The sequence below is a fragment of the Phalaenopsis equestris genome, unplaced genomic scaffold, assembly GCF_001263595.1.
Source record: "Phalaenopsis equestris unplaced genomic scaffold, ASM126359v1 Scaffold001027, whole genome shotgun sequence".
Classification (NCBI taxonomy): Eukaryota; Viridiplantae; Streptophyta; class Magnoliopsida; order Asparagales; family Orchidaceae; genus Phalaenopsis; species Phalaenopsis equestris.
Window position 1 is genome coordinate 193,273 of NW_018165466.1, and position 14,827 is coordinate 208,099.

General features: G+C 32.2%; 1 protein-coding gene across 4 annotated transcripts; it reads left to right on the forward strand.

Annotated features, from left to right (window-relative positions):
• The first annotated feature begins 1,157 nt into the window (after window positions 1-1,157).
• Window positions 1,158-12,858, forward strand: LOC110032774. 4 transcript variants are annotated; one of them, XM_020736523.1, is made up of 3 exons: window positions 1,158-1,728; window positions 7,635-7,716; window positions 8,418-8,754. In XM_020736523.1, exons 1-3 carry the CDS (start codon window positions 1,380-1,382, stop codon window positions 8,572-8,574), a joined length of 588 nt encoding a protein of 195 aa, XP_020592182.1. In that variant the 5' UTR covers window positions 1,158-1,379; the 3' UTR covers window positions 8,575-8,754. The 4 variants fall into 4 exon arrangements, with proteins under 4 accessions (XP_020592182.1, XP_020592183.1, XP_020592185.1 ...); XM_020736524.1 differs by lacking the exon at window positions 8,418-8,754 and adding an exon at window positions 12,777-12,858 and having other exon boundaries at window positions 1,160-1,728; XM_020736526.1 differs by having other exon boundaries at window positions 1,169-1,736; window positions 8,418-8,488.
• Window positions 12,859-14,827: the final 1,969 nt, after the last annotated feature.

Below are 14,827 nucleotides of genomic sequence, written 5' to 3' on the forward strand. Positions count from 1 at the left end.
TGTTCTCTTTGATCTGATCGACTGTCCCTCGCCCTATGCGGTCCACAACCCTTGCAACTCTAGATTCTGGTCCTACAACCTAGGGATGTTATCTCATCTCATGCAGCTCACAACTCTGGTCTCTGCAGCCTATAAGCATTATCAAATTTCATGCAGCTCCCCACTTCGACCTTTGCGGCCTATTAATGTCATCAAACCTCATGTAGTTCCCAACTCCGCCCTCTGCGGCCCACAGACGTTATCACGGCTCACCACCATGGTCTACGTGACCAAGTAAGGTCTACACGATACATAACTCATGTATCTCCAACTTCGGTCTCAACAGCCTACAGAAGTTATCATCGGTCATGCACCTTCCTACTCAAGCCTCTGTGGCATATAAACATTATCACAGTTTATGCAGCTCCGAACTCTGACCTTTGCGTTCTATAGTTGTTATTGCATATCATCACTACGACCTATATGACCAACTATGACCTTCACAACTCACAACTTGCAACTCCCTACTACGGCCTTTGTGGACAACCATTCCTGTCGAAACAACCCTTTACACCCTAAACGACTAACTACTATCATGACTTTTAACCAAGATCTCTACAATAAACAGGTGCAACAGTTGTTGTCTACAATATTCACGACAGACTATTGTCTCAATAGAAATCAACAATGGCCTTGGTGACTCCTTAGAGGCATTATTGTGGGATTAATATTATACATTAACTTTGTATTTTATTTTCCCTAACTCAAAAAAAAAGTTGACTTGTGTATTCACAATTACATGGTTGATTATTTCAACCGTGCTAAGCCCCGTCATTTTCCTTTATTTCTATGATTTTTCACATACAAAATCGAGGGGTTTCCTCCTGTTTGATTCTATTTTACCTAAGAATGTGTTAGATCTTTCGTGAAATGCTAAAATGCTAAATAATCACTCTATTGTCACAGACGTTTCAGCACACACCAATTCATTTTGAGATGAAATATATAAGATTATGGGCAATTAAAATTTTTAAGTATGAATAATTACAAATGTTTGAAAAATTGGGACATTTTCATCCCTAACACAAATTTCTTACATATTTAACTATCTCACAACTAAATTTTTATATTTAATACAAAACAGTCAAATATTACATCACAAAAGGCTTTACGGCTCCCCACTGCCGCCAGAATTAGTTGTCAGAAATCTAATGTATCGCATCGAATAACTTTGAGTCATTTTGAACTAGAATGTCCATCGAATGAACAGCTCTGTTCCAGCGTAACCCTAGCGAGGGAATTGAGTCATTGGAGAGCACTGCCAATTTACTCCTACAGCTCCTACTCTAACATCTAGGGTTTATTTTTCTGTTTTGAGGAGGAAGACATAGGAGGACAAGATGCTGAAGTTCTTATCTAAGGTCAAGATCGAATTCAACGCTCTCGACTCGCGGACGGCGGCTTGCATGGAGTTCATCGCTCAGTGCAACGCGGGGAAGGCCCGGGAGTCGAATCCGGCGTGCCAAATTGTCCTGAAGCGACGAACAGACGACAACCCGCCTCAAATCACTGTCACTTACGTAAACGGCGTCGAGGAGGTAATAGACGCCGCCTGCACTCCAGCTCAGGACATCCGTGCTCGAATCCTCGAACGTGGGCGCCAGCTAGAGACCGAACAAATGTTCCGTGAGGCCGGCGAGCGGTGGCCCGTAATCATACCTGCGGAGGAGCTCCAACAGGAGTTCGCCGGTACGAAGGTCAGTTTCTTTTCTTTGAGACATTTCTACGAATAATTTGAGTACGAGGGAATGGATGCTCGGTGGGAAAATTAGAAGGGCTTTATGGGGTTTCGGAAGAGTGTTACTTGTTGGGTAAAAATGACTGTTTTTTTCTCAGAAAGAGTCTGCTTTAATCTGAAGTGATTTAGCTAATAAACTGATACATGCCTATAAGATAGGATCATGGTGCTGTTTTATGTGTTGGTTAGAGATGAAAAGAAGACAAATTATAGTTTTCTGTCAACTTGTCGGATGAGGAATGAATTAAGTGGTGTGGGCGATCGATAGCTGATGATTCCTCAATGAAATAAATATTTGCTTCACGCAACAAGCTATATTTTTATTTTTTGCAAGAAATAAGCATTGGCTATTTGGATTTCCATTCGTGCGACTGAGATGAACATACTTAAAAATTCTGAAATTGAAATTTCTTATCAATACAAACCACTCAATGGCTTTGTTGAATTTTGTATCATGTTCCATGTTTTTTTTTTTTTTTTTTTTTTTTTTTTCATTTGTATTGATGTATAGGCTTTTATGTCCATTTTTTTGAGATTATTCATGAGGTTATCTGTAATAGGTTTGCTTAAACTTCTCAAATTTCATGTTTTCTAAGATTGTGGTTCATTTTGTCTACCATGGCATTTAAATGGATATGTTAAAAAGAATCAAATTCAAAATTGCTCAAGTGCCATTAGAAGTTTGACTTGGTATTGACTCAACTTGATTTTGAATTTGACCTTTCTTAAATGCTGTTTGAGTCAAATTGAAAAGTAACTTAGAATATTTATTTAGTATAGAGTAATGCATATGTAGTTAAATAAATTGACTTGTAATCTCTTTTAATTTAACTTGGAATAGATTAATTTTGAGTCATATCTATTTAATTTGAACTGATTTCAGTTTAGCACTTAAAATTTTTATTTTGTATGTGCCTAATTTTTATTTTGCATGTGCCACTCTTAATCTTTGGCTCTAAGATAAGTCAAATAAAAAGGTTCAAGGGAAAAGTAGACAAGATATATACCATAATCAAAACCCCTTCTCACATGCTATAATCTATCTGATATAAAATATATTTTTAGTGAAGTAAAGGAATTTAGTTGAATTAAAGTTGTAGTTGGACAACCAATAAGTTCTCTGTAAAGTCAAAATATTGCAAGAAAATGTCAGAGAACTTCTTAGTTTGAATTAGAGCCAACCAAATTATTTCCATATCTTCTTTTGTTGGCTTCAATGTATGTCTAGTATTTTATGTTCCTTTCTATTTCCTTCCTTTTTTGCTAGTCAGTTGGTTTGTTCCCATGCATGCAATGCTATCCAACTTTTATTCCTTTTTATCTGACGATGTCTTTCCCCATTATTTTAGCAAAAACAACATTATGAAGTAGAAAATATTTACAGATTTGTGAGACTGCCACTCGCTAGACCCATGAACAAAATAACTAAATAAAAAATTCTTGATTGTTTTCTTGATGGAAATATGTAAGATTATTCTTTCAAAGATGCATTATAAAGTGTTAAGGTGGGCACAATGACATTCTAATTTTTTATGCTTTTCTAGTTGTCTTAATGTGCTATTTTATAATTTGTTTTTCTTAATATAACATGTTTATGATATTGTTTTGTATTAGACTGATATGCGTTCCCTTGTGCATGGTATTATGATGGATTTGGTTTATTTATAGCTTGCTATACATGTTTTTAATTCAGCTCACGCATTTTCTCAATTAGTTTTTTCTAGTGGCTTGAACTAGCCATCTATTGATTTTTAAAGTGCTATTTTTTTACCTTCCTATCTTCTCAATTCTAGCTTGCTGTGGTGCTTTAGGGCCTACGGTTGTTTGTGCAATACCAATGATCAGATCTTTTGTAGGCTTTTGCCAAAAATGTATTTTTAAGCTTTTTTGTTGCGTTTGATCTTTCTTCTGAGGTTCGTTGCACCAACCAATTTGAGGCTTTTTGTTGTAGTTTATACTGCATGTTCGTTGCTTATCTTATATTTGACTTTTCTATTTTATCTATCTTATATGGTTGGCTTTGATGCTTGAATTGTAACTTACAAAATTTAGACCAAATTTTAGAGGATTCTAAGAAGCTATTTATTTTGGGGTTATGAATAAGAACCCCGTGACATACTTTTTCAATAGGAATTATTTAATAAATTTTATGTTTCTCTTTTGATTGGATGAGAATTTTGCGATTGTGGTGCAAGCCTTGACAGCGGCTTCCCAGGCATACTTCTATTGCAACAAAGTGAGGCTTGAATCTTTAAATTGGTTATTTCTATTTTTTATTCTTTTTTATTTAATTGTCGTGTGAATGGTTTTGCATGACTAATTGATCTTTGGTTGTGTTTGCTACATGCCAATTTTTGGTTTGCAATATGAATTTTAAGTCATTGCGATAGTTTTATTTGTTCTCAGATTTTCTACAAAGTTTCATATTTTGGTGAGTGAAATTATTTTTTGGACCAAATTAAACATGTTTACTATTTTTTGTTCAAGAGAGTATCTTATTACTATAGATTGTGAATTGTGTTCTTTTGTGTATTTTTTTTACATATCATCTTATTTACATGAGTGAATCCAAGACTTTAGGTCACTCTACGTCAATCCCCTCTAAGCCTGAATAATTTAAGATTAGTAAAAAATTTAATTCAACTCAAAGGAAAGTACTTTCAAATGGCACATTTTCAAAAATTAGTAATAAATGGGAAAATTATATTTGTCAAATGACTTTTGTTCATAATCATTTATCATTTCATAGTGAACTTAAAAAGATATAAGTGCCATTTTGATAAAAATTGGTCAAGATTTATAAAATCTTTTGTTTAGATAATTTTGATGTTGTCACATTGAGATAATTTTGATTTCGTAGTCAGAACCTTTTTATTTATGGCAGTCTGGCAATCCATGGACTCCATTTTGTTGTGCCGCTAAATTTGGATTCTAGTATTAAAGAATAGTTTTAGCATTGATGGCTGATTTTCAAATTTATTTCTTTCTTTAATTGTTATTTCTTTACCAATTTATGTATAATGTCCCATTTTATTTTTATACAGAACAACATAATAAAATTTAATCACACAATCTCTTATTTTCTAGTTCTACTCTTTTCGTTCTAAATTTCAAGTGTTCTGTTCTCTGTTGATATGTATTATATAATACCTATAAATATCTTGTTGGTATGCACTACGAAGTTCACTTGGTAGGAATGAACACTAATTTAGAATCCCTAATTACATTCTTTAACTTAATAGCGCCCATGGGACCTAATAATTCTCTAATTTGAGTCGTTGGATGCAATTCCTTTTTTGCATTAGTATATCTCTATTGAAGGACCCAGCCCAAGAACAATTAGTCAATAACCAAATCTTGACCTATGATAGTCATTCTTTTGTAGGCCTTCGGACCCATCAATATGTTTTTGTTTAGCAACTTTTACTAATCCTCTATGCCATTTAAAATGTAGTAATTAGAAATGACTTCATTATTTGTCTTGAGCATCAAATAGAACATATGTTACTATATTGAGTGGCAGCATTGTTCGTTAGGTGCCCAGCATTAACTCACCCAAATTCAAAATAAGGAGTTTCACTTGCACATACTTTTCTTACATCAATAAGTGATTTTCTATTGGACTAGTAGTTACTAAAAGAGCACCCTAAACATAAAAGGTGTGAGTGTTTGATTCAGAACTCATAGTATGTATTCAAGCTTCTTTTGCCAGCGAAGAAGTATTATCTTAACTAAATAAAGAATAAAGGAGGTCTAACGAGGGTAATTGTTTCCTTTATGATACTATATGCAGCAGTAGGACTCATGTTATGCTTACATTATGAATAAACGTATCAGGAGACTAGAATAGTTATGATAAGGGGTGATATTTATATATTTCCAATCTATTGATGAAGCCGCTAAATCAATGTGTTGTCGAGAGTAACGTTTTTAACCACCACATTGAAAATCTGCTCTTTTTTATTTTATATTTCGTAATGGATACCTTTTTTTTTTTCTTTCTTTTTTTTAATTTATATTGTATATTATAATTTGTAAATGGCACATAGTGTGATATGCACAATCTTTGATTGAATATCAAGTGATACCCCGATCCACCAGAGAAATTCCTACTCACTCATGGATATCAATCAAACTGGTGGATGGAATTGCAATTTGATCCTTATCTTAAAACAAAATGGGATACGATGAAATTGACAGATGCTATGTCATTTGTTTGTCTAAGCTTATATTGTTTTGAAAACATGCTACCAAACTTTCAATTTCAGACTTTGTAACTAAAGATGATCAATCTTTAGCTATATGATTTCGAAGAATTTTCTGGCTTCTCAGTTTGGTTCCTTCATGATAAGGGGAATTAACGTTAGAAGACATATTTAAGTTCATAACGTGAGATTTAAACTCAGCTATAATTGATTCTAGCCAATTTTATTTGACTTAAGAGTTTGAGTATTTTTCAAAATTTTGATATATTTATCTGTCAGACTTGCGATTCTAAGACTTTGTATTAGGTTTTTGACTCAATAATTTGTTAGGATAAGCCAAGATTTTTTAGGAGAATAACATCTTAGTATTTTATATTTGGGATAAATTAGATTTTAAAATTTGCTAGGATGCTTTTTTTGGCCGTGCGGAAATTTATACTTCAAATTTAGTTTTAAAACTACCCCCTTAAAGTTCTATAAATGGAAGAGCATTAAAGAGGCTTTTGGTATGTAATTAAATTGATTCAGATATGGGTTTTTGTGCATACCAAAAATCGTGTGTGCCATGCTGCCTGATGCATGAATTGGTTGTTAAATAGCAAAAACAGAATGAAGAAATAAATTTGAGAAGGGAAAGAACAAGGGCAGGACTGGAGAAAAAGAGTAGCAACTAAAGGAAGATTTTTTTCTTTTGTGGCAATGGTGTGCAATCTCTGTTAATTGTTATTATCGTTGTGCTAGAAATTCTGAGCTGAGTGTATAGAGTGGCGTAAAGGTACCCTTTTGAGGAAGTTTGAAGTAGATGATTTTTTTGTCATTGTTTAACCCACTTTCTCTTATAGGTATCTTCTCGCTTATCTGCCTTGGAGGCATTGGGCCTTATTTTTCTTTTGGGGCATGTACATACATACCACCCCATTCTTATGTATTAAAATATCTAACAGATAATCTTATTTTTTTAATTTATGCCATCCAAATCTTTAAAAATGTCACTTTTTTAACTTTTAAAAAGTAAAATGAACATTTTCATGTATTGGTAAGGTGTCATATATGTAAAAATTAAAGTTTGGGTTATCCGGAAATAGTAAATACATAACAATTGAGTGGTATGTATGTAAATCTTCATTCTCTTTTTTGAGAAACGGTGTACTCAAGCTTTGCAAGTGTACCAACTGTAAATTTTGATATTCTTTATGTGGTTTTCACTTTTTTGCTGTTTTGTGGTTCATTATATTGGCTCATGCTTAATGGTTTCACATAAAAGTTGGGAGATTTTCTTAACACAGATTTTGGATTTTTTTTTTTGGTGTAAATTACCACGAACCATTTATTTGCCAAACCTATTCAAGATCCATGCCCATTCATATCAACAGGATAAAGTGGGTTTTTTTGCCTAAAAAAATTCATGCCTTCCTTTTGCATGGAAGACCATTTTAAAACCAAGCTTAGAACTTGAATAGCTTGATTGAAATTCCCATTTAAACCTGACAAATTTTGACATTTGCAATTTTTTTCACTCCTTTATTCTAGTTCTGTGTGTAATTATAATAAGATTATCCAGTAGCTTGTAATTTCATATTATAACATGTTTTACTTACGACTTTACACATACAAGTATTTGTACAACTTATACGTACTCTTCTCTTTAACAGCCAAAAAAAGCTGTAGAAAAGATCCAGAGCTAGTGATTGACACTAGGCTCAGCAGCACAGCCAACAATTTTCTATTTGTCATGTAAGTGCTGCTGAATCAAAATTTTCTATTTATTCTGTTTTGATTTAGACCCTAAAGATGGCATGATGAAGCTTACATGTAATTCTAGATTATTTTATTTATGTAAGCATTTAGGAGCTGTTTTATTGCATGCAATCACATTTCCTTAGTTTTGAGAAGGCAGCGTACCGTTATAAGGGGAATGTATACATTTTTATGCTAATAAACTTGGTCAAAGGAAGATCAGCATGGATAGATGGAGTAATGATGATATAATAGAATGTTGGAAGTAATATTTATTGTAGTCAAGGTAATAAAAGATAAACTTTCATTATTTGGGCATGTAAAATAGAGCATAGAAATTGCGCCAATACAACAACTGGAAAAAATTGAAATGGAATGATTAAGAAAGTGCAGAGATAACTTTAAGTAAGCATGGTTAAGAATTGCGCAAGATGAAGTTAATGTCTCATGCAGCACTCATGGATAATGAGGATTCATATAAACTATTCCAAATAATTAGGATAAGACTAATAAAGAAGAAGATGAAGATGAAGTAAAAAAGGAGATAATGAAGTATTACTTACTCCGACGCTCTATAAATTGGTGTCATAAACTCATAAGCAGCTTAATGGTTATGTCATATTTACTTAATCATGCAACCCACTTGATCTCATGATTCGGTGTTTGATCTCTAACCACAAGGTGTCTTTATATTACAGGTGCGTAAAAAAAACAAGAAAAATCTCTCATCCAGACTTTCAAATACATTCGCTGTCTCATCTTGCTAGACATAGTTTTCATTGTTCACAAAAGGTGTATGGCCATAATAATAAGGGTAGAAGCCAAAGGCTACAAAATGAGAATCGTCGATGGTGAAGGTTGTTGGGGAGGCTGATCGATTGCTTGGAGGACGAGTGGGTGGTAGCACAATATGTTCAATCTACGTTTTAGTTAAGAGGTTGTAGAAAGGCGATTGCCAACAAAGCTTATTGGCATGTGGTAATAAGGAGGGATGTGGGAGAAGATTGGTAAGAATTGACACTCTTAGGGGGTGTTTGGCTGCATATAAGATTTAGGCTAAATAATATTTAGTAAGTCTGGATTTATCAAATTCAAATAGTGTAAATCCAAAATAATATTTGGTTTAATTTAACGTTAAATTCATTAAATTCTTTTATGGTGTTTGTTATACATTCACTCCCGTGACTTTCTCTCTAAGCTAAATCATTTAAATTCACATAATAATTGGATTTAATAAATTCAGGTTTACATAAAAAAAAAAAAAGTAAAGAAGGGGGGAAATTTTGAATTTAGCGTAGTATGGATTTAATTTGTCTGGTTTTTTTATTAGGCTGGATTTATGTTAATAGATCATAAATCCTGCTCAAATTCAACTACCAAACATCCCTTTAAGAATAGCATAGCATAGGGGAGAGTTGTTCCTTTTTGTAAGTACGCGTGTAAATGAGCCGAACTTGAGCGAGCCAAGATTTAGCTTGTGTTCGGCTCGTTTAAAAATATCTTTGTTCGTGTTCGGCTCATGTTTGAACTAGCTCGTGAACACTTTGTTCGTGTTCGACTCTAATTTTTCGTTGTTCGTGTTCGGCTTGTGTTTGTCTCGAATTAGGCTCGATATGAATAAAAAGCTAATTTAAATATAAAAATTTTAAATTAATTAAAATATTTAATTTTGAATGAAAAAGTGTTTGCTTAAAAAAACTTTTTGAAGCAAAATTTCTTAATCTATTAAAAGTTTGAGAGAAATAAAACATTTAGATCATTGAAGCAAATGAACAAATATTCATAAAATTGTACTATATCATTAAATTTGAAAAAAAAATATTTTTTGAAATAAGAGGAAAAAATGTAAATTTATAATTACATGTCGCAAACTCACAATCATGGTAATGTTTTGAAAGCTTTATTCGCACATGAACAAATATTAAATAAAAAAATATATTACTTCATTAAAATCAATGACAATTATAAAATTTATACATTCAAATATTTACATCTTACAAAAAAAATTATAAAAATTACAACACATCAATTTATTACATATTTATACTTCATTACCTCTTCAAAAAAAAAAAAAAAAAAAGATACTCAAATTTTTTCTCTTCTTATGGAATAGAAAAAAATATCAACTTTGAAATCAGTAAAGATTTCAAGCAATTCGAAATCCGTTGAGTCCTCAAGCAATCTCTGGAAATCATCATTGCTCAAAATAAAGTATCTGTTCTAAATCAGTAAAGATAAAAGAGAAATATTTGTTCATATCTGAAAAAAATGTGTGTTCAGATAAGTAAGTGGAGATTCCTGATGAGTAAAAGTAGATCCTTAGGTTTCACTCTTCTCAATAAGAAGGAAAATAACAAATTGAAATGAAGGAAACCAAGGATAACTTAACCATAAGCATAAATATTTTTCTTCTGTCTAATCTCAGAATTTTTCATTGAAAATGCCTTATTAGTAGCCGAGCCAACCAAGAGCTTGATGTTTCCAAATGTTAAGAATTAAGTCGAGCTTGTTGTTTCTACAGTATATCCCAAAGCATAAGTGGTGTTTCATATAAGTTGTTTGAATGATCGTGATAATGGTTGCTAGAGCATATTTGAGTTATATCTACAAGCATGCAATTCTAAAAAGCACAAATCGTTGAATTTTATCGTCTATAAGCATGCAATTCTAAATACCACAAATTATAAGTGGTGTTTCATACAAGTCATTCGAATGATCGTGATAATGGTTGCCAAAGCTTAGATGGTATCTATTAGTGCATAAATTAATGATCGCAGTGTAGCAGAAAGTAGTTAGTTGAAATTGAGTGGTATGTATGTAAATTTTTCTAATAAGAAATGACAGAAGAGTAATACTCGACAAAAAGCATATGTCAAAGAGACGTAATACTTAACAAAACAGCTGCAGCCTGCACCTGCTTCCTCTTTAGAAGTAATTGTGGATGATTTCACCATCCAACAACAAACATAATACCTTAAAAGCTTTCAGTCTTCCACCATTCAACAATAAACAAAAATGTTTTGTAGTAACTTCTATATTTTCATATTCCAACAACCAAATGACTAAAAAGCTTCCACCTTCCAACAATAAGTGAATTAATAGCAAAAAGATTCCATTGAGTTTCACAAAAATCATCAAAGAAAAGGAGAAGAGAAAAGAAGAGCTCAGAACTTACCTGAATTTTAATCATGGTGATTCCATCTTAAAGATAGAAAAAAAATTTCTAGCTTGGTTGAATCATCTCTGCATCTCTAGAATTCGTCATAGCTAAAACAAAAAAAAACATATACATCCAAAATTTCAAACCAGCAAAAGAGAAACAAAACCAACACATGCCACTTCCAATGAATCCATCTTGCAAACAACAACTATACCAACAAAAGATTCAAAGCCATTGATAAACAAAATTCCAAAATAGCAAAAGATAAAAACAACGAAAATTTCTTTGCCAAAACTTCAGCATTATTTGTTTTGACGACTATATTCGGTTTTCTTGAAACAATATTCAGATTTTTACTGCTATTTTCAACCTCAACTACAATTTCATTAGCAGATAAATCAGTTTGAGAAAAGATCTAAATTTAACATTGCAACACACTACATAAAAATTATTTAAATCATTCCTTGCACTTCCCAACACTTAATACACCATAAAACATCAAATATTGGTTTGAAACTGTCAACATTATGAGCGGCTGAGCACAATAGTTCATGGATCAAAATAGAAATGATAAATTACTCATAACTATTTTTGAAATGCCAACATTTTTGTACAAAAAAATATGAACACGACTGAAAGTTGGTGGAAACTTTGTGTGCATTAATTCTTCTAGATAAGAGCAAACCAACATCATCGACTATTCACAAATCAAATACACGTGCTAAACATAGTTAAATAAGCATAGAGATTGAATGTAATTTTAATTTAATTACATATCTAACACCCAAACTTTAGTAGTTACATGCATGGCACTCAAATCCTTGACATAAGACTTGTATGCAAATATAAATATGAAAGATTAGGTGTTAAATCTGTAAATGCATAAGAATTGTATGGTATGCATGTAAATTTCCCTTAATTGAAAGAAAATAAATAATGTTGTTGCAACATTTATATATGACTCAAATCCTTGACATAAGAATAGTATGTAAATATAAACATGAAAGGTCAGGTGTTAGATCTGAAAATACATAAGAATTGCATGGTATGCTTTTAAATTTCCCTTAATATATGAGCTCAAATATATTGACCACATTTAACAGCAGATCCTAAAATGCCATCCATTAAAGAAAAATCAACATTTCGAATGGACGAACGAATGTGAGGAAATGTTTAGGGAATGTGAGGAAATGTTTAGGGAATGTGAGGAAATGTTTTGGAACTTGAAAGATGTATTTAAGTATCTAAAACCTAAATATTAAAATAATTTCAAAAGAATTTCAAACAAATTATTAATAAAAAAAGATGTATTTAAGTATCTAACACCTAAATTTTAAATTTTATATTTATAACATAAATTATTTATATCACACATACCATATGTTACTTATGCTATCACCTATCTAACACCTAAAATTTTATTTGTATATTTACAGCACAAATTTAATATATCACAAAAAAAATATCATTATTACTAGCTTTTGAAAAAAATAAAATACCTTTTATATATATATATAATATAAATGCATAGGAATTATGTGGCATGTACGTTAAACATTCAAAATAAAAATAAATAAATGAACCCATCAATTATTAGCCTTGGTTTTCAGATGGACGGGCAAGTTCCGTGACGTCTCGTCTACGAAATGTTGATAATGTTGTGATGATGACTAATAACTTGTTTAGAGGTGGGTCTTGGAAATTAAGAGTTTTAAAAATAAGAATAAAATTTGTGATTCGTTTTCTTCGATGGATCAACAAAAATAAATAGTATATCATGAAGTTTCATTTGGAGAATGTTTTTGATTGATCAACGTAAATAAATACTAATATAGTTTAAATTTAAATAAGATTTTAAAGTGAGGCGGCGACTCTGCTCATGCCTTCTTCTTTGCAGCCGCCGCATCCTGCATAGCCTCTCGAGCATTAGCGTTCGCCTAGTCCTTCTCCATCATTCTTCTTAACACATGCGGTTGGAATGCCCGGTCAATAATCGCCTGGTCATGGATACCAGTGGAAAGGCCATCCCGCAGAGTCGAGCTGAGTATCTCATGATTCAGATTTGACTTGATATAATTATAAGTTGTTTATGTTCGGCTTGAGCTTGTGTAATACTGTCATATATTGTTCAAGCTTTATTTGTTTTAAATTTTCAATATTTGAACTTGATTTGTTTATTGCAAGTCAGTGAGTATTTAAACGAGCCAAAATAAGATTCAAACGAGTATATATAATTTCATATAAAAAATTTAATAAATAAATTTATAAATTTGATCATACTTCCTAATTTATCGATTATAAACTTTGTAAAAATGAAAGTAACTCATGAACCATGATCATATGGACTATAATATCTCTATAAAAATTTAAACTAAATTAGAGGATGTGAAACTGTGAGAGGCCAGAGGGAATGTGAGGTTTGTGGAGGGTTTAAAATTAATTTTAAGGTGCATTTCATGCATACTACATGAGTCTTACGTATTTTCACATCTATTACATAAACTTTAATAAAATCATGATATAATTAATAATTAATCAAAAAATATTATTTATATAATAATATATTACTATTAAATCTATAATTAAATAAATTATAGTTAATTAAATTTATTAAATAATATATCATCTATGATACAAGTTATTATCGAGTTTAATGTCTGAGTATTTAATAAGTTGTTTGTTGAACAACACACGAGTTTGTTCGTGAACATATGTGAGCAAGTTCAACTATGTTCATGTTTAGTTTATTTAAACTTTGAGCTTTTAAAATTATTCACGCTTCTTTATTTACTAATTTGAACGAACATGATCGAGCCTTAATCGAGCTGAGTTCGAATTGTTCATAAATTGATTCATTTACAACCCTAATAGCCAACTGAAAGTTGTTGCCCTTCGATCCCTGTGCTTCCACCATTACCTAATAAGGCACCTTCTTCATTGATTTGATAGGAGGTTGCTGGACGAACTCTTCTGAACAAACCAGCCCTAAGAAGAAGAAATCAATGCATAACCAAAGCTTCTTGTCCTTCAACTTATTCTTCAGCCTTAGCAACTAGACCTTACAAAGGAAGGCAAACTGAACATAAATGTTTGAATTAACTCGGAATGAGAATAGATATGTGAAGAGTTATGTCGACCTAAGAATTCCTAACGAACGATGAAAAATGACAGATTTTGTGATTGTAACAATGAAATTCAACAGAATCTGAGTGGTAATGACTATGTAATGATTGAAAATGACTCGCAAATCCCAATAGAGGCAGTCTCAAGACAAAGTGGAATTGATCCTTGCAGAATATGAGATCAGAGCCATACGGAGTGGTCGCTCGGTCATTCTCACATGCAGCACAAAGCTTGATAGTGGGATCAAAGATGCAAGCCTCCTGTAGCCGATCTACCTACTCTTGAGTGATCGTTAATCAATCGGTTGAAACGATCAACCGAAGGCTTTTGGAGAGTACTTTGGAGCCACCAAAGCTGAACACAATGAGCAGAAAGACGACGGGATGAGGAGAGGCGAAGAGAAAAGGATAGTACTAGTCAAACATCAATCAAACCACTCACTCTTATATATGGAAAAATAGAATAAGCATAACTGCCACATAGGGGTAAAAATAGATTTGCATAATAATGTCAATAACACGTTAATAGAAGAATCAAATCAACATATGAATCAAGAAGAGATAAATAAATTTTATTTCAAGAAAAAAAGATATTACAAATTATACTCGGAAGCTAGTCAGAGAGAAAATATTTTATAAGGGGATCACTCGCTCCGTCATCCAATCTGAATCGACTTGATATTGGAGTATAAAGCATCTATCCAGGACGTCCGACAGTTCCTGATGAAGAGCGTTCTTCTCTTCCTCTATTCTCTCCACTTTCTCCACATGAGTAAGCAGCTCTTGCATCTTCTTTCCTTGTTGGATTTCACCTAACTAAGCGAAT